Below are 20997 nucleotides of genomic sequence, written 5' to 3'. Positions count from 1 at the left end.
CAGGACCACAAACTTAGTGGTGCCTCTCTGGGTGTGTTGCTCAACTGAGCACACACGCTGCATTGCCAGACACAGGACTCTAAGTCAGAGTCGATACCGGGCCACCACACGTGGGATCTGGCTATCGCTTTCATCATTACTATACTCGGCTGTGTGCTGTGGAGATCCGAGATGAATGTCTCCCTGCCCTTTTTGGGTAGCACTACACGGTTACCCCACAAAAGGCATTCTGCCTGAATGGACAGCTCGCCCTTTCGTCGCTGGAACGGCTTGATTAGCTCTTGCATTTCAACGGGGATGTTGGCCCAGCTCCCATGCAGTACGCAGTTTTTTTACTAGGGACAGCAGAGGATATTGACTGGTCCAAGTCCTAATCTGGCGGGCCGTGACAGGTGATTTATCATTTTCAAACGCTTCCATGACCATCAACAAGTCTGCGGGCTGTGCCACCATCAACAAGTTTGCAGGCTGCACCATTTCCACCCCCGTGGTGGGCAATGATAGCCGACTGAGAGCATCCACACAGTTCTCGGTGCCTGGCCTGTGGTGGATGATATAGAAACATAGAAACATAGAAAATAGGTGCAGGAGTAGGCCATTCGGCCCTTCTAGCCTGCACCGCCATTCAATGAGTTCATGGCTGAACATGCAACTTCAGTACCCCATTCCTGCTTTCTCACCATACCCCTTGATTCCCCTAGTAGTAAGGACTTCATCTAACTCCTTTTTGAATATATTTAGTGAATTGGCCTCAACAACTTTCTGTGGTAGAGAATTCCACAGGTTCACCACTCTCTGGGTGAAGAAATTCCTCCTTATCTCAGTCCTAAATGGCTTCCCCCTTATCCTTAGACTGTGTTCCCTGGTTCTGGACTTCCCCAACATTGGGAACATTCTTCCTGCATCTAACCTGTCTAACCCCGTCAGAATTTTAAACGTTTCTATGAGGTCCCCTCTCATTCTTCTGAACTCCAGTGAATACAAGCCCAGTTGATCCAGTCTTTCTTGATAGGTCAGTCCCGCCATCCCGGGAATCAGTCTGGTGAACCTTCGCTGCACTCCCTCAATAGCAAGAATGTCCTTCCTCAGGTTAGGAGACCAAAACTGTACACAATACTCCAGGTGTGGCCTCACCAAGGCCCTGTACAATTGTAGCAACACCTCCCTGCCCTTGTACTCAAATCCCCTCGCTATGAAGGCCAACATGCCATTTGCTTTCTTAACCGCCTGCTGTACCTGCATGCCAACCTTCAATGACTGATGTACCATGACACCCAGGTCTCGTTGCACCTCTCCTTTTCCTAATCTGTCACCATTCAGATAATAGTCTGTCTCTCTGTTTTTACCACCAAAGTGGATAACCTCACATTTATCCACATTATACTTCATCTGCCATGCATTTGCCCACTCACCTAACCTATCCAAGTCGCTCTGCAGCCTCATAGAATCCTCCTTGCAGCTCACACTGCCACCCAACTTAGTGTCATCCGCAAATTTGGAGATACTACATTTAATCCCCTCGTCTAAATCATTAATGTACAGTGTAAACAGCTGGGGCCCCAGCACAGAACCTTGCGGTACCCCACTAGTCACTGCCTGCCATTCTGAAAAGTCCCCATTTACTCCTACTCTTTGCTTCCTGTCTGACAACCAGTTCTCAATCCATGTCAGCACACTACCCCCAATCCCATGTGCTTTAACTTTGCACATTAATCTCTTGTGTGGGACCTTGTCGAAAGCCTTCTGAAAGTCCAAATATACCACATCGACTGGTTCTCCCTTGTCCACTCTACTGGAAACATCCTCAAAAAATTCCAGAAGATTTGTCAAGCATGATTTCCCTTTCACAAATCCATGCTGACTTGGACCTATCATATTACCTCTTTCCAAATGCACTGCGATGACATCCTTAATAATTGATTCCATCATTTTACCCACTACCGATGTCAGGCTGACCGGTCTGTAATTCCCTGTTTTCTCTCTCCCTCCTTTTTTAAAAAGTGGGGTTACATTGGCTACCCTCCACTCCATAGGAACTGATCCAGAGTCAATGGAATGTTGGAAAATGACTGTCAATGCATCCACTATTTCCAAGGCCACCTCCTTAAGTACTCTGGGATGCAGTCCATCAGGCCCTGGGGATTTATCGGCCTTCAATCCCATCAATTTCCCCAACACAATTTCCCGACTAATAAGGATTTCCCTCAGTTCCTCCTCCTTACTAGACCCTCCGACCCCTTTTATATCCGGAAGGTTGTTTGTGTCCTCCTCAGTGAATACCGAACCAAAGTTATACGCTGATAGCGTGAGTGCCCACCTTTGTATGCGGGCTGAGGCATTAGTATTTATCCCCTTGTTTTCAGTTAATAGGGATACATGAGAGGCTTGTGATCGGTTTCCAGCACAAATTTGAGGCCAAACAGGTACTGATGCATTTTTTTACCCCGAACACACACGCTAATGCCTCTTTCCCAATCATGCTGTAGGCCCTCTCGGCCTTGGACAAGTTCCTGGAGGCATAGGCGACAGGTTGCAACTTCCCCGCAACATTAGCTTGTTGTAATACACACCCGACTCCATACGACGAACCATCACATGCTAGTAGAAGTCTTTTACACGGGTTATACAATACAAGCAGCTTGTTGGAGCATAAAATGTTTCTGGCTTTCTCAAAAGCAATTACTTGATTTTTTTCCCCCATACCCAGTTCTCACCTTTACGCAGCAACACATGTAGGGGCTCTAAGAGGGTGCTTAACCCCAGTAGGAAGTTACCAAAATAGTTGGAGTCCCAGGAACGACCGCAGGTCCGTGACGTTCTGTCGCCTGGGTATGTTCCTGATAGCCTCTGTCTTGGCGTCTGTGGGCTGAATGCCGTCCGTCGCGATCTTTCTCCCCAAAAACTCCACTTCTGTTGCCATGAAGACGCATTTTGACCTCTTCAGCCGCAGCCCTACGCGATCCAGTTGCTGGAGGACCTCCTCCAGGTTTTGTAGGTGCTCGACGGTGTCCCAACCCGTGACCAATATGTCGTCCTGGAAGACCACCGTGTGTGGTACCGACTTGAGTAGACTCTCCATGTTTCTCTGGAAGATCGCTGCAGCCGACCGAATTCCAAACGGGCATCTGTTGTAGATAAACAGTCCCTTGTGAGTGTTGATGCAGGTGAGGCCCTTCGAAGACTCCTCCAGCTCCTGCATCATGTAGGCCGAAGTCAAGTTGAGCTTGGTGAACGTCTTGCCTCCTGCCAGCATTGCAAATAGGTCGTCTGCCCTAGATAGCGGGTATTGGTCCAGTAGCGAGAAACGATTAATAGTTACTTTATAATCGCCGCAAATCCTGACCGTGCCATCACTTTTGAGTCCTGGAACAATCAGACTGGCCCACTCACTGAATTCCATTGGGGAGATGATGCCCTCGCGTTGCAGCCTGTCCAGCTCGATTTCCACTCTCTCCCCCATCATGTGAGGTACCGCTCGCGCCTTGTGGTGAATGGGTCGTGCCTCTGGGACCAAGTGGATCTGCACCTTCGCCCCGGAAAAGTTTCCAATGCCTGGCTCAAAAAGGGAAGGAAATTTGTTAAGAGCGTGGGTACATGAGGCCTCATCGACATGTGACAATGCTCGGATGTCATCCCAGTTCCAGTGGATTTTGCCCAGCCAGCTCCTTCCAAGCAGTGTGGGGCCTTCACCCGGGACAATCCAGAGTGGCAGTTCGTGCACCGTGCCCTCGTAGGTGACCTTGACCATGGTGTTGCCCAGGACAGTTATGAGCTCTTTGGTGTACGTTCTCAGTTTCGTGTGGATGGGGCGCAGGACTGGTCTGAGTGCCTTGTTGCACCACAGTCTCTCAAATATCTTTTTACTCATGATGGATTGGCTGGCGCCAGTGTCCAGTTCCATGGCTACGAGTAAGCCATTCAATTTTACATTTAGCATTATAGGTGGACATTTTGTCGAAAATGTGTGCACTCCATATACTTCAGCATCTGTCTCCTCTCTTTGAGGCTCGAAATTGCTTTGATCCACCATGGACCGATCTTCCTCTGCCACGTGGTGGTTAGCAGGTTTTGCAGAGCTTGCAGCTCGTCTGCAAGCTCATTGGAGGTGCCCCATTGTTCCACAGCTCTTGCAAACATGCCCTTTGAAGCAGCATGAATAGGCTGAATGGGAACCTCCACAACACCAACAAGGTGTGAATTGCCTTGCACTCGTCCTTTGTTGCGGACTCTGAGTCACCTGAGGCCTGCTGGCAGTTGCAGACTCGTGGGTTCTGCCCTGTACATTTCTGCTCGCAAACACAGTTCCAGTTAATTTATGAACATTGCTAGTACTTGTGTGCTGAGAGATTTGTTTGGTGTTATCACTGGTGGACATAAACGCCTGTACTATCGCAATGGCCTTACTGAGGGTCGGTGTCTCTACAGTCAAAAGTTTTCGTTGGATGGTCTCGTGGCCAATGCCCAATACAAAAGAGTCTCTGAGCATCTGCTCCAGGTAGCCATCAAACTCACATTGTCCTGCAAGTCGCCTTAGCTCGGCAACGTAGCTCGCCACTTCCTGACCTTCAGATCGCTGGCACGTGTAAAACCGATACCTCACCATCAGCACGCTCTCCCTCAGGTTAAGATGCTCCCGAACCAGTGTACACAGCTCCTCATATGACTTATCTGTGGGTTTCACTGGAGCCAGAAGACTCTTCATGAGGCTGTAGGTCGGTGCCCCGCAGACCGTGAGGAGGGCCGCTCTCCTTTTTGCAGCGCTTCCTTCTCCGTCCAGCTCATTGGCTACAAAGTACTGGTGTAGCCATTCGACCTAGGCTTCCCAGTCCTCACTGTCTGAGAACTTCTCCAGGATGCCCACAGTTTGCTGCATCTTTGTGTTGGATTCGTACACTCGTCGCCAGTTGTTGTGTTCCTAACACAGATGAGACTGCACACAGGGAGGTTAAAGTAACAGTGACCTCAGTCTTTATTAAGACAATCCAGAGTGAGGAACAGGCTTTAGGGGCCAGCTTAGAGACAGTGCTCCCAAGGGCTACTGGGACCCCTTGGGACTTCAGGGGATGCGCTCCCTGGTGCCGGAACCTGGAAGTGCATGCTTTACAGATACACAACAGTAACTAGTAAAGTGGACAAGCGAGAACCAGTGGATGTGGTGTATTTGGACTTTCAAAACGCTTTTGACAAGGTCCCACACAAGAGATTGGTGTGCAAAATCAAAGCACATGGTATTGGGGATAATGTACTGACGTGGATCGAAAACTGGTTGGTAGACAGGAAGCAGAGAGTCGGGATAAACTGGTCCTTTTCAGAATGGCAGGCAGTGACTAGTGGAGTACCATCGGGCTCAGTACTGGGACCCCAGCTCTTTACAATATACATTAATGATTTAGATGAAGGAATTGAGTGTAATACCTCCAAGTTTGCAGATGACACTAAATTGGATGGCAGTGAGAGCTGTGAGGAGGACGTTAAAAGGCTGCAGGGTGACTTGGACAGGTTAGGGGAGTGGGCAAATGCATGGCAGATGCAGTATAATGTGGATAAATGTGAGGTTATCCACTTTGGGGGCAAAAACACGAAGGCAGAATATTATCTGAATGTGGCAGATTAGGAAAGGGAGAGGTGCAATGAGACCTGGTGGTCATGGTTCAGCAGTCATTGAAAGTTGGCATGCAGGTACAGCAGGTGGTGAAGAAGGCAAATGGTATGTTGGCCTTCATAGCTAGGGGGTTTGAGTACAGGAGCAGGGAGATCTTACTGCAGTTGTACAGGGCCCTTGGTGAGGCCTCACCTGGAATATTGTATTCAGTTTTGGTCTCCTAATCTGAGGAAGGACGTTCTTGCTACTGAGGGAGTGCAGCGAAAGTTCACCAAACTGATTCCAGGAATGGCTGGACTGTCATATGAGGAGAGACTGGATCAACTGGGTCTTTATTCACTGGAGTTTAGAAGGATGAGAGGGGATCTCATAGAGACTTAAAAGATTCTGACAGGACTGGACAGGTTAGATGCGGGAAGAATGTTCCCGATAATGGGGAAGTCCAGAGCCAGCGGACACAGTCTTAGGATAAGGGGTATGCCATTTAGGACTGAGATGAGGAGAAACTTCTTCACTCAGAGAGTTGTTACCCTGTGGCATTCCCTACCGCAGAGAGTTGTTGATGCCAGTTCATTAGATATATTCCAAAGGGAGTTAGATATTGCCCTTACGGCTAAAGGGATCAAGGGGTATGGAGAGAAAGCAGGAAAGGAGTACTGAGGGAATGATCAGCCATGATCTTTTTGAATGGTGGTGCAGGCTCGAAGGGCCGAATGGCCTACTCCTGCACCTATTTTCTATGTTTCTATGTTATGTTAAACTTGTATAGCACCCTTGGTTAGACTATACTTGGAGTAATGTGAACAGATCTGGTCTCCATTTTAGAAAAAAAGATATATATGCACTGGAGAAGCTGCAAAAAGGATTTACTCGGATGATACCAGAACTGAGGTGTTATACCTATTAAGAAAGATTTAACAGGCTGGGGTTCTTTTCTCTCGAAAAGAGCAGAGTGAGGGATGATCTGATAGAAATCTTTAAGATTATGAAAGGGTTTGATAGGGTAGATGTAGAGAAGATGTTTCCACTTGTGCAGTAGATGAGAACTAGGGGCGATAAATATAAGATCGTCACTAATAAATCCAATAGGGAATTCAGGAGTAAGTTATTTACCCAAAGAGTGGTTAGAAAGTGAAACTCGCTACCATAAGGAATATTTGAGGTGGTTTGCATAGATGCATTTATGGGGAAGCTAAATAAACACGAAGGAGAAAGGAATAGAAGGATATGTTGATGGGGTTAGATGAAGAATTGTGAGACAAGGATCGTGTGGAGCATAAACACCGACATGGACCTGGAGGGCCGAATGGCCTGTTTCTATGCTATAAATACTATGTAATTCTATGTAAGTGCTGTAATATCTTGCATTAGCATTGAAATTAAAACACAGCTCTGGACCGCATAGACTCATCCAGTGCATGAAAGGTAATGGTTTGTTATTCTCAGCTCGCCGGTAATGTGCAAGATGAGGCCTAATTTTGGGTGAGCCTCGGGCCTCTGGCTTCTAATGCAAGCTCCCAGTGCGCCGTCTATTTCAAGCCTGAAAATGCCCAAAACAAATTTCCACTCCCATATGTTTTACTTTTGCATCTTTTGAATCACTGGTTTAAAAGTATATTTTGTATACTTACATATTAAAGTACAGTTTATATATTTATATATATATATATATATTTCTATATATGTTAAGATATAGTTTTACAGGCAAACAGCTGGAGTTGGGAAAAAAAACTCCATTTTACCCACATGGTCTATAACTCACGACGACCTTACTATCTCCTGCACTGCTCCAAAGAAGCTCAAAGCAAACTTCAATAACAATAACTCATCTTGCTGGATTTTCTTCAGCCCGCTGGTCTAAACACTGACCTTCACTGTATCCCCAGCTCTCCTTCTGGACTCTCATTGCACACCTTGCCTTTCCATTTTGGAATAACATTTAATTAACCTTTGGGTTACTTCTTCAGCTTTATTTAACAGTCATCAAAACTGATTAAATAGGCTAACACCTGCATTAATATAGTAAACAACTGAATTTTACTTGAATGCACAACCAGAGACAGTTTAACCCCCTCTGTCTTTCTAATGCCTTTTTACATATCTGACATTGATCTTTGTACAATATATAACCATTAACACTTCTTTCCTTCATTTAAAAATGTATAAGTTATTATACCCATTTATTGCCTTTTCTGAAACCATATCAATATTCCAGATCTCCATCAGCTCTCCCCAACCCTTCATTTTTGATAGCTCTATATAAAGGATATGTCTATACAAATTCTGATGGAGAGTCTTGACTGATGTGTTAACTTCTCTTTGTTAATTTACCTATTGTGTATTTCCAGCTATTTCTGCTTTTGCTTCATTGTTCAGTAGCTTTCTTTTTATATCTACATTTTACATAAGCATGTGTTTTGGAAAGACTTACGGCAGGTGCTTTCATCTGAGTAATCGGCACAGTCAGCATTTCCATCACAACGGAAGCGTTCGGGGATGCAGTGACCACTCGAACACTCGAAGTAACCAGGCAGGCAAGTTAGCAGCTCTGTTAAAAAAAAACATACGAGTACTTTACAACAGTCACTACACTTCAAAAGTACCTCATTGGATGTAAAGTGCCATTGGACGTCCCAAGGTCATCAAGGCAGCAGAGGCCCACACTTTCCTTGTGGGGCCCAGAGGAGCACCATGCTCTTCCTGGCCTGTTCAGAGTGTTTGTAAAAAACCTCTCTTAGTGGGTCTTGATAGCTTCCTGTGACAACGCCCCAATGCAATTAGGGCCCTATGTACATCATGGTACCCTGATTTGAATTAATGAACAAGGCTCCCACCAGAGTCAGGTGGGAGCTTCATCTACTGCCAAAATCAACGGGGTTAAAATATGGCATTGGCATGAACAGAGCAGGAAGTGGAGCTCTATTATAACTGCTCTCCCGCTCTTTTCCTGCTGATGCTTCAATGCAGAAAGAGTTCAAATTCCCCTGTCACCATTGAAGATTAGATTGCATAGGTGGATGAAGGAAAAAGGGTTGTAAGGATATGGGAACAGGCTGTGCAAATTGTGTACTATTTGTTCACGTGAAAAATAAACACTAATAGTGATTGGTTGGGGCAGTTGAGCTGTTTCCATGTTGTAGCTTCTATGTATTTCTATGATCTGTCTTTGTAAAACAGGCCCAGAGGCTTCTGGAGGCCCATAAAGGCCAAAAAGATTTTTTTTAAACCATTTAGTTGACCTTGGTGAGTGGGGAGGAGGAGGGAGGGGGGTTGGTAGGCAGAAGAACTTTCCCCAACCAGGATTTAAAAGTTTGGTCCAAATGAGGTGGAATCCTGTAAATACAGCCGGCACCGTCACCAGGCATTAGAAGGTTAGGTAGGGTCAGTGTGTCTGGATTTTCAGAAAGCTGTTGATAAGGTTTCACATCAAAGGCTGCTTAACCATGTGTCTTGTGAAATTGGTCGGCAGTTATTAAATACATAAAAGAACTGTTTGCATTTTCGAGTAATTATTAATGGTAGTGGCTCTGCCTGAGGCTGGTCACTAGTGGAGGCCTGCAGGGATCAATGTTAGGGCCTTTGCTCTTCACTATCTTTAAGAATGGTCTGGGGGAGGGCACTGAGGGGATGAGAGAGTTTGATGAGAGAGATGACATGAAGACAGATGTGGATGTAATGTGGGAATGGGACTATGATTAACAGATGTTTTTTGAAGTAGAGAAATACAGTGTGCTGTATTTGGGTAGGAGCAGCCCCAACCATTTATACACCATTAATCATAGGCAGTCCCTTGAAATCGAGGAAGACTTGCTTCCACTCTTAAAATGAGTCCTTAGGTGGCTGAACAGTCCAATACAAGAACCACAGTCCCTGTCACAGGTGGGACAGATAGTCGTTGAGCGAACAGGTGGGTGGGACAGGTTTGCCGCATGCTCTTTCCGCTGCCTGTGCTTGATTTCTGCATGCTTTCAGCGATGAGACTCAAGGTGCTCAGCGCCCTCCCGGATGCACTTCCTCCACTTAGAGTGGTCTTTGGCCAGAGACTCCCAGGTGTCAATGGGGATGTTGCACTTTTTCAGGGAGGCTTTGAGGGTGCCCCTGTAATGTTTCCTCTGCCCACCTTTGGCTCATTTGCCGTGAAGGCCTTCCGAGTAGAGCGCTTGCTTTGGGAGTCTCGTGTCTTTCATGTGAACGATGTGGCCTGCCCAGCGGAGCTGATCAAGTGTGGTCAGTACTTCAATGCTGGGGATGTTGGCCTGGTTGAGGACGCTAATGTTGGGTGACTTTAATATGCATATAGATTGGGCTAACCAAACTGGAAGCAATACGGTGGAGGAGGATTTCCTGGAGTGCATAAGGGATGGTTTTCTAGACCAATATATCGAGGAACCAACGAGGGGGGAGGCCATCTTAGACTGGGTGTTGTGTAATGAGAGAGAATTAATTAGCAATCTCGTTGTGCGAGGCCCCTTGGGGAAGAGTGACCATAATATGGTGGAATTCTACATTAGGATGGAGAATGAAACAGTTAATTCAGAGACCATGGTCCAGAACTTAAAGAAGGGTAACTTTGAAGGTATGAGGCGTGAATTGGCTAGGATAGATTGGCGAATGATACTTAAGGGGTTGACTGTGGGTGGGCAATGGCAGACATTTAGAGACCGCATGGATGAATTACAACAATTGTACATTCCTGTCTGGCGTAAAAATAAAAAAGGGAAGATGGCTCAACCATGGCTATCAAGGGAAATCAGGGATAGTATTAAAGCCAAGGAAGTGGCATACAAATTGGCCAGAAATAGCAGCGAACCCATGGACTGGGAGAAATTTAGAACTCAGCAGAGGAGCACAAAGGGTTTGATTAGGGCAGGGAAAATAGAGTACGACAGGAAGCTTGCAGGGAACATTAAGACGGACTGCAAAAGTTTCTATAGATATGTAAAGAGAAAAAGGTTAGTAAAGACAAACGTAGGTCCCCTACAGTCAGAATCAGGGGAAGTCATAACGGGGAACAAAGAAATGGCAGATCAATTGAACAAGTACTTTGATTCGGTATTCACTAAGGAGGACACAAGGAGGATATAAAAGGGGTCAGAGGGTCTGGTAAGGAGGAGGAACTGAGGGAAATCCTTATTAGTCGGGAAATTGTGTTGGGGAAATTGATGGGATTGAAGGCCGATAAATCCCCAGGGCCTGATGGACTGCATCCCAGAGTACTTAAGGAGGTGGTCTTGGAAATAGCGGATGCATTGACAGTCATTTTCCAACATTACATAGACTCTGGATCAGTTCCTATGGAGTGGCAGGTAGCCAATGTAACCCCACTTTTTAAAAAAGGAGGGAGAGAGAAAACAGGGAATTATAGACCGGTCAGCCTGACATCGGTAGTGGGTAAAATTATGGAATCAATGATTAAGGATGTCATAGCAGCGCATTTGGAAAGAGGTGACATGATAGGTCCAAGTCAGCATGGATTTGTGAAAGGGAAATCATGCTTGACAAATCTTCTGGAATTTTTTGAGGATGTTTCCAGTAGAGTGGACAAGGGAGAACCAGTTGATGTGGTGTATTTGGACTTTCAGAAGGCTTTCGACAAGGTCCCACACAAGAGATTAATGTGCAAAGTTAAAGCACATGGGATTGGGGGTAGTGTGCTGACGTGGATTGAGAACTGGTTGGCAGACAGGAAGCAAAGAGTAGGAGTAAATGGGTACTTTTCAGAATGGCAGGCAGTGACTCGTGGGGTACCGCAAGGTTCTGTGCTGGGGCCCCAGCTGTTTACATTGTACATTCATGATTTGTGAGCTGCGAGGAGGATGCTATGAGGCAGAGTGACTTGGATAGGTTAGGTGAGTGGGAAAATGCATGGCAGATGAAGTATAATGTGGATAAATGTGAGGTTATCCACTTTGGTGGTAAAAACAGAGAGACAGACTATTATCTGAATGGTGACAGATTAGGAAAAGGGGAGGTGCAACGAGACCTGGGTGTCATGGTACATCAGTCATTGAAGGTTGGCATGCAGGTACAGCAGGCGGTTAAGAAAGCAAATGGCATGTTGGCCTTCATAGCGAGGGGATTTGAGTACAGGGGCAGGGAGGTGTTGCTACAGTTGTACAGGGCCTTGGTGAGGCCGCACCTGGAGTATTGTGCATAGTTTTGGTCTCCTAACTTGAGGAAGGACATTCTTGCTATTGAGGGATTGCAGCGAAGGTTCACCAGACTGATTCCCGGGATTGCGGGACTGACATATCAAGAAAGACTGGATCAACTGGGCTTGTATTCACTGGAGTTCAGAAGAATGAGAGGGGATCTCATAGAAACGTTTAAAATTCTGACGGGTTTAGACAGGTTAGATGCAGGAAGAATGTTCCCAATGTTGGGGAAGTCCAGAACCAGGGGTCACAGTCTAAGGATAAGCGGTAAGCCATTTAGGACCGAGATGAGGAGAAACTTCTTCACTCAGAGAGTGGTGAACCTGTGGTATTCTCTACCACAGAAAGTTGTTGAGGCCAATTCACTAAATATATTCAAAAAGGAGTTAGATGTAGTCCTTACTACTAGGGGGATCAAGGGGTATGGCGAGAAAGCAGGAATGGGGTACTGAAGTTGCATGTTCAGCCATGAACTCATTGAATGGCGGTGCAGGCTCGAAGGGCCGAATGGCCGACTCCTGCACCTATTTTCTATGTTTCTATGGTGCGTCTGTCCTCCCAGGGGATTTGTAGGATCTTGCGGAGACATCGTTGGTGGTATTTCTCCAGCGACTTGAGATGTCTACTGTCCATGGTCCATGTCTCTGAGCCATACAGGAGGGTGGGTATTACTACAGCCTTGTAAGACCATGAGCTTGGTGGCAGCTATGAGGGCCTGGTCTTCAAACACTATTTTCCTCAGGCGGTCGAAGGCTGCACTGGCGCACTGGAGGAGGTGTTGAATCTCATCGTCAATGTCTGCTCTTGTTGATAAGAGGCTCCCGAGGTATGGGAAATGGTCCACGTTGCCCGTGGCCGTGCTGTGGATTTGATGACTGGGTGACAGTGCCGAGTGGCGAGGACAGGCTGGTAGAGGACCTTTGTTTTGCGGATGTTTAGCATAAGGCCCATGCTTTCGTACGCATCAGTAAATACACAAACAGATGCAAGCGTCGTATGCGTACTGTAGCTCGACGACAGCAGTTCGGGTGGTCTTGGACCTGGCCAGGAGACCGCGAAGGTTGAACAGATTCCCACTGGTTCTATAGTTTAGTTCCACTCCAGCGGGGAGCTTGTTGATTGTGAGGCAAAGCATGGCAGCAAGGAAGATTGAGAAAAGGGTTGGGGTGATGACGCAGCCCTGTTTTACATCAGTTCGGACGAGGATTGGGTCTGTAATGGATCGGTTGGTAAGGATCACGGCCTGCATGTCATCGTGGAGCAGGCGGAGGATGGTGACGAAACAGAGGAGGACATTCCATAGACCCTTGCTGCTGACAGTGTCAAAGGCTTTTGTAAGGTCGAAGGCGGCCATGTATAAGGGCTGCTGCTGTTCCCTGCATTTTTCCTGCAGCTGTCGCGCTGAATGGTTGCATGCTTGTGGCATGGGTTGGGAATAGGAGCTAGGGGTTATACTTCATGAGTCATTGAAGCTCCATGACTGTGAGGCTTTCACAATAGCAAATCAGTTGTTTGGATGCATAACTAGGACAATTAAATACAAGACTAAAAGTTATCTTATACAAGGTCTGGCTACATCTGGAATAATGTCTCTAGTTTTGCTCTCTACACATGATGGAGGTATTGAGGCCCTGCCACTCCCCCCACCTCCAGTTTCAGCTCACTTTGAACTGAAATCCCACAAGTGCTTTCGTGCACAGCACACACACAGCCAATCACCAGCCTCGTAGTTTGGTTCGCCCGTCGGCAACCGTGACTCCTGCGGCGAAGACCAAGACTCCTGCGGCGATGACCTGGACCTGGCAATCGCACCCCCCCGCCAGCAGCAATCGGAACACCACCAGCAGCGGCAGATGAGCATCTCCTCCCCGACGATGGCTGGACCTCCTGCGGCGACAGGCGAGCTCCTCCTCAACGGTGATGCGATGACTGGGGTTCTCCTGCCCCACTGGTGACCTGGCCTCTTCTCCCCCTCCAACACTGGGTGAGCATCATGGCTATGACCCCTCTGACCGCCCACTCTGAACCCAGTGGGCCACTGTCCCTCCCTCCCTCCCAATGCCTGCCTCCAACCAAGCCTCGGACCACCTACCATCAAGAGCACTACTCAGCGCCGAGCTTGCGGCCAACATCTTGCCGTAGGCAACTAGGCCCATACAACAGTGCCTGGTCTCCAGTCGTCTTGGATCCTCTTGCCACTGGATCAAGACCTTGCTCAGCTAAGCCCATGTGGTAGCCAGTGTGCAACGATCACCCCACTTTAAAAGAACTCACGCACAGGAATCTTCCACTCCTCTAACATGGAACATCAGGACCCTCATGGACAACTCCAACAGCGACAGGCTGGAACGCCGCACCGTCATAGTTGCCCAGGAACTTAGATGCTTTGATATCGACATCGCTGCCCCAAGCGAGACCCAGTGGGCAGGGAGAAGGCCAGCTCAAGGAACAACGTGGAGGTTACACCTTCTTCTGGAAAGGGAAACCAAAGCAAGAACGCCGCCTCCACGGAGTCGGCTTCGCCATCAAAAACGAGTTGGTCGACTGTCTCAAAGACTCCCCTGCGGGGTTAACGAATGCCTCATGACTCTTTGACTCACTCTATCCCGGAATCAATGTGCCACAGTCATCAGTACTTAAGCCCCAACATTCGATGCAACAGATGAGACCAAAGAGAGTTTTTACTCCAGCCTCGAAAAATTCCTGTCCTGCGTCCCTGCGGACGATAAACTGATCCTCCTCAATGACCTCAACGCCAGGGTCGGCAAGGACACAGCCCTTTGGAGAGACGTGATCGGCAGAGAGGGGGTAGGGAAAGCCAACTCCAGCGGTACCCTACTCCTGACAAAATGTCTAGAACATGAACTCATCACCAACACCACGATCTGCCAGAGGGACAAATATAAGGCATTGTGGCAACACCCTCGCTCTAAACACTGGCACCTGCTCGACTATGTCATCGTCCGAGCCAGGGATCGCAAGGATGTGCGCATCACCTGTGCCATGACAGGAGCGGACGACTGCTGGACAAACCACCCCCAAATCCGATCCATCATTGACATCAATATAGCCCCCAAAGCAGAGGGGACAGCAGAAGCAGTGCCACAAAAAAGTCAATGCCGGGACACTTAAGGACCCAGCTAAGAGAGCCCTTTACAGTCAGTGCCTCACAACTAACCTGGCGTGCCATGATGACCCGGAGATGCAGAATGCCCACAACGCTTGGTCTGCCCTCCAGGCCTCCATAACCAGTGCCTGCGAAGAGACGCTCAGTCACTCAACCAGGAAACACCAGGACTGGTTTGATGAGAATGATCAGGAGATCCAAGAGTTAATAGTTCGCAAGTGCAGAGTATTTCTAAGCCTTAAGCAACAACCCAACTCGGGAGCAACAAAGCAGCATTACAGACGGCTCAATGCTGAGGTCCAACAAAAAATACCTAAAGAACAGGTGGTGGATGGAGAAAGCACAGGAGATACAGCAGTTAGCCGACAGCCATGATGTGCAAGGATTCTTCATCACAGTCAAGGCCAAACACCCAAGGCCCCACTGTTGGCCAAGAACGGGGAAACACTCATCAAGGACACCGAGGCAGTCAGGGCCCACTGGAAGGGATACTTTGAAGATCTTCCTAATCGAGACTCTGCCTTTGACCCGAGTGTTCTAGACTCCATCCAGCAGCAAGCCGCCTGCCACCACCTCAGCAAAACCCCAACAATGTACAAGGTAGAAAAAGCCATAAGACAGCTTAAAAACAACAAGGGAGCGGATGGAATCCCTGCTGAGGCACTGAAGTATGGCGGAGAGGCACTGTTGGCGCAAATACATGACCTCATCTCTCTCATCTGGAGGGAGGAGAGCATGCCTGGAGATCTCAGAGATGCAATGATCATGGCCATCTTTAAAAAAGGGGAGAAGTCCGACTGCAGCAACTACAGAGGAATCTCCCTATCAGCCACTGGGAAAGTCATCGCTAGAGTCCTCCTCAATCGTCTTCTTCCTGTGGCCGAGGAGTTCCTCCCCGAGTCACAGTGCGGATTTTGTCCCCTGCGGGGCACAATGGACTTGATTTTTACAGCACGACAGCTGCAGGAAAAATGCAGGGAATAGCGCCAGCCCTTATATATGGCCTTCTTCGACCTTACAAAGGCCTTCGACACTGTCAACCGCGAGGGTCTATGGAGCGTCCACCTCCGTTTCGGATGCCCACAAAAGTTCGTCACCATTCTCCACGACGACACGCAGGCCATGATCCTTACCAACGGGTCCATTACAGACCCAATGTCCGAACCGGTGTCAAACAGGGCTGCGTCATCGCCCCAAACCTATTCTCAATCTTCCTTGCTGCTATGCTCTCCCTCACAGTCAACTATCTCCCCGCTGGAGTGGAACTAAACTACAGAACCAGTGGGAACCTGTTCAACCTTCGCTGCCTCCAGGCCAGGTCCAAGACCACCCCAGCCTCTGTCGTCGAGGTACAGAACGCGGACAATGCCTGCGTCTGCGCACAGACAGAGGCTGAATTCCAGGACATAGTCGACGTCTTTACTGAGGCATACGAAAGCATGGGCCTTACACTAAACATCCGTAAGACAAAGGACCTCCACCAGCCTGTCCTCGCCGCACAACACTGCCCCCCAGTCATCAAGATCCATGACAACGTGGACTATTCCCATACCTCGGGAGCCTCTTATCAAAAAGACCAAGCATTGACGACAAGATTCAACACTGCCTCCAGTGTGCCAGTGGAGCCTTCGGTCGCCTGAGGAAAAGTGTGTTTGAAGACCAGGCCCTCAAAACTGCCACCAAGCTCATGGTCTACAGGGCTGTAGTAATACCCACCCTCCTGTATTGTTTAGAGACATGGACCATGTACACTGGACACCTCAAGTCGCTGGAGAGATACCACCAACGATGACTCCGCAAGATCCTACCAATCCCCATGGAAGACAGACACACCAACATCAGCATCCTCAACCAGGCCAACATTCCCAGCATTGAAGCACTGACCACACTTGATCAGCTCCGCTGGGCAGGCCATATTGTTCACATGCCTGACACGAGACTCCCAAAATAAGCGTTCTACTTGGAACCCCTGCACGGCAAACGAGCCAAAGGTGGGCAGAGGAAACATTACAAGGACAGCCTCAAAGCCTCCCTGATAAAGTGCAACATCCCCACTAACACCTGCGAGTCCCTGGCCAAAGATTGCCCTAAGAGGAGGAAGTGCATCTGGGAAGGCGCTGAGCACCTCGAGTTTCATCGCCGAAAGTGTTGTGTCTGGAGAGAGAGTCAGACTGAATTCTGTGAGCTCAAAGTAACGTGTGACCTTAGTCTTTTATTGCAGATCTCCAGAGTGTGTCTCCAACCTGTGAAGCCTTCTTAAATACCTGTGCGCCCAAGGGATTATGGGATCCCTTGGGACTCCAGGGAATGAGCCCTCTGGTGGTTGTACAGAGTAAATACAAGTCCACAAATATAACATCATTCTCCCCAAAGTCAATAGCGTAACTATTTACAATGTGAGTCGAGGTGGGGCCCTGATTGCCCTGGTTGATCGTCTCGGTGTGAAAGCTGGTGTTATTGAATCATTTGTTGGGCCCTTGCTGGGCTGCTGTGCAGCTGGCCTTGCTGGGCTGCCTGGTGTGTTGGGCCCTGCAGGGCTGCTGTGGATGATGAGTTCTGCTTCGTGGTCAACCGTGGTGTCGGTTGCCACTGGTGTGTGTTTTGGGGGATCAAAAAAGGTAGGGTCCAAGGTGGGTTGCTCAGGGTAGTCCGTGAATCTGAGTTTGATTTGGTCCAAGTATTTCCGGTGAATGAGTCCATTTGAAAGTTTGACCCGAAACACCCTGCTACCTTCTTTGGCCACGACAGTGCCGGGAAGCCACTTGGGACTTTGACCATAATTTAAAACAAATACGGGATCATTGATTTCAATCTCGCATGACACATTTGCGCTATCATGGTATGCACTTTGTTGAAGCCGCCTGCTCATTACCTGTTCATGTAGATCAGGGTGAACTAACGGGAGCCTTGTCTTGAGTGCTCTTTTCATGAGCAGTTCAACAGGTGGGATCCCAGTGAGTGAATGGGGTCTCGTGCGGTAGCTAAGCAGGACTCGGGATAGGCGAGTCTGCAGTGAGCCTTCAGTTACCCTCTTCAAGCCTTGCTTGATGGTTTGCACTGCTCTCTCTGCCTGACCATTGGACGCTGGTTTAAACGGGGCTGATGTGACATGTTTGATCCCGTTACGGGTCATGAATTCTTTGAACTCAGCACTGGTAAAACATGGCCCGTTGTTGCTCACCAGGACATCGGGTAAGCCACATGTGGCAAACATGGCCCGCAGGCTTTCAGTAGTGGCAGCGCACATGCTAACCGACATGATCTCACATTCAATCCACTTGGAGTACGCGTCTACAACCACAAGTAACATTTTACCCAAGAATGGGCCTGCATAGTCGACGTGTACCCTAGACCACGGTTTGGAGGGTCAAGACCACAAACTTAGCGGCACCTCCCTGGGTACATTGCTTAACTGCGAGCATGTATTACATCTGTGAATGCAGGACTTTAAGTCCGCATCGATAATGGGCCACCACACGTGGGATCTGGCTATCGCTTTCATCATTACAATGCCTGGGTGAGTACTGTGGAGGTCATTGATGAAAGTGTCTCTGCCCTTCTTGGGGACCACTACTCAATTGCCCCACAGAAGGCAGTCTGCCTGTATAGACATTTCATCTTTGCACCGCTGGAACGACTATCTCTTCCTGCATTTCCACTGGAACACTGGACCAGCTCCCGTGAAGCACACAGCTTTTGACTAGAGATAATAAGGGGTCCTGGCTTGTCCAGGTTTTGATCTGCTGGGCAGTGACGGGTGATTGCTCACTCTCAAATGCTCCCATAACCATGGCTAGATCTGCGGGCTGCACCATTTCCACCCCCGTGGTGGACAATGGCAGCCTACTGAGAGCATCGGCGCAGTCTTCTGTGCCTGGCTTGTGGCGGATGGCGTAGTTGTACACGGACAACGTGAGTGCCCATTTCTGGATGCGGGCTGATGCGTTGGTATTTATCCCTTTACTCTCGGAAAACAGGGATATAAGTGTCTTACGGTCAGTTTCCAATTCAAATTTTAGCCCAAACAGGTATTGATGCATTTTCTTTACCCCATAGACACACGCTAACGCTTCTTTTTCAATCATGCTGCAGGCTCTCTCAGCCTTAGACTGATGCATAAGCAATTGGTTGCAGTTTCCCGAAATCATTAGCTTGTTGCAATACACACCCGATGCCATATGACGACGCATCACATGCTAGTACCAAACGCTTACATGGATCATATAAGCAATTTGTTTGAGCATAATGATTTTCTCGCTTTTACAAAGGCATTTTCTTGGCTTTTGCCCCAAACCCATTTGCCCCCTTTTCATAGTAAGACATATAGTGGTTCTAGCAGGGTGCTGAGACCCGGTAAGAAGTTACCAAAGTAGTTCAAGAGTCCCAGAAACGACCGCAGCTCTGTCACATTCTGTGGCCTCAGTGCATTCTCAATTGCCTCCATCTTCGCAATGGTGGGCCATCCACCACAATCCTCCTTCCCAAGAACTTCACTTCAGGCACCAGAAAAATGCACTTCGAGCATTTTAACCTGAGCCCCATGCAGTTGAGTCGACTAAGAACCCCCTCCATGTTCTGCAGATGCTCGACTGTTTTCCGACCTGTGACCAAGATGTCGTCCTGGAAGACCATGATGTGCAGGACCGACTTCAGTAAACTTTCCATGTTTCTCTGGAATATCGCCGCCGCTGATCGGATTCCAAACAGGCATCTGTTATAAACAAAAAGACCTTTGTGCGTGCTGATCGCCTACATCCGGGCCATGGTGTCCCTAGACATGGAGCACGCGGTGTCCACCGATACGCTCGCGACCTTCCGCGAGAGGTGGGCACCGGAGGGACTGGAGTGCATTGTCACCCCCAGCAACCAAATTTTAATTTGATTTTATGTTTTAAAGTTTAATTTGTTTTAAATGCCGGTTTTAGTGTCCCCCTCCCCTTTTATAGGGGGGCACTTGTAAATTATGGTTTTAGAGCCCCCAAAAAAAACACCAAAAAAAAATACAAAAATACAAAAAAAAACAAAAAAGAAAAAAGGGCCTTGGGAAATGTTTGGAGTGTCCCCCAGATCGGGGGGCACTTGATCTAATGTTTGTTTTGTTTACTTTAAAAGAGTTGTGCGTGCTGATGCAGGTGAGGGCCTTCGATTATTCCTCCAGTTCCTGCGTCATGTAGGCTGAATTCAGATCCAGCTTTGTGTCTTTCCTCCCGCCAGTGTTGCAAAGAAGTCATCGGCTTTTGGTAGTGGGTATTGCTCCTGCAGGGAGAAACGATTGATAGTTTGTAATTGCCACAGATTCTGATGGTGCCGTCTCCCTTGAGGACTGGAACAACAGGTCTGGCCCACTCGCTGAACTCAATCGGTGAAATGATGCCATCTCGTTGCAACCGGTCTAGCTTGATCTCTACCCTTTCGCTCATCATGTACGGTACTGCTTTCACCTCGTGATGGATGGGTCGCGCCCCCGGAATTAGGTGGATTTGCACTTTTGCTCCTTGGAATTTCCCGATGCCTGGTTCGAACAGCGAAGGAAATTTGTTTAAGACCTGGGCACACGAAGTGTCGTCAGCGGGCGATAGCGCTCGGACGTCGTCCCAGTTCCAGCGTATCTTTCACAGCCAGCTCCTGCCGAGCAGCGTGGGACTATCGCCCCATACCACCCAGAGTGGTAGCTTGTGCACCGCTCCATCATAGGAGACCTTTATGGTAGCACTGTCGATTACAGGAATCAGTTCTTTTGTGTAAGTTCTTAGTTTCGTGCAAATTGGAGTTAAGACTGGCCTTGAGGCCTTGTTGCACCGAAACCTTTCGAAAGTCTTTTTGCACATGATGGACTGGTTTGCGCCCGTGTCCAGCTCCATTGACACTGGGAGTCCATTTAGTTCAACATTCAGCATTATTGGGGGACAATTCGTGGTGAATGTGTGTACCCAATGTACATCTGCCTCCTCTATCTGAGGCTCTGTTTCATCGTGATCTTCCTCTGCAACATGGTGGTTTGCAGGTTTAACAGGCTTAGCAGCTTGCCTGCACACTCGTTGGAGGTGCCCCATTGTTCCACAGCCCTTGCAAACGTATCCTTTGAATCGGCATGAATGGAAACGATGATCACC

At 48.2% G+C, this 20997-nt stretch overlaps 1 protein-coding gene across 1 annotated transcript in view; it reads right to left on the bottom strand.

Annotated features, from left to right (window-relative positions):
- The window catches only part of lrp2a (low density lipoprotein receptor-related protein 2a), a 522167-nt gene that overhangs the window by 84292 nt on the left and 416878 nt on the right, over nt 1-20997 (bottom strand). The window contains exon 61 of the mRNA XM_070873618.1: nt 8034-8150. Coding sequence (XP_070729719.1) covers nt 8034-8150 — 117 coding nt within the window. The remainder of the gene's footprint in view (nt 1-8033; nt 8151-20997) is intronic.

This window comes from Pristiophorus japonicus, chromosome 3 (assembly GCF_044704955.1).
Source record: "Pristiophorus japonicus isolate sPriJap1 chromosome 3, sPriJap1.hap1, whole genome shotgun sequence".
In the NCBI taxonomy this organism is placed as follows: domain Eukaryota; kingdom Metazoa; phylum Chordata; class Chondrichthyes; family Pristiophoridae; genus Pristiophorus; species Pristiophorus japonicus.
The sequence above is the reverse complement of the archived record's forward strand: the minus strand, read 5'-3'. Positions and strand labels throughout refer to the sequence as shown.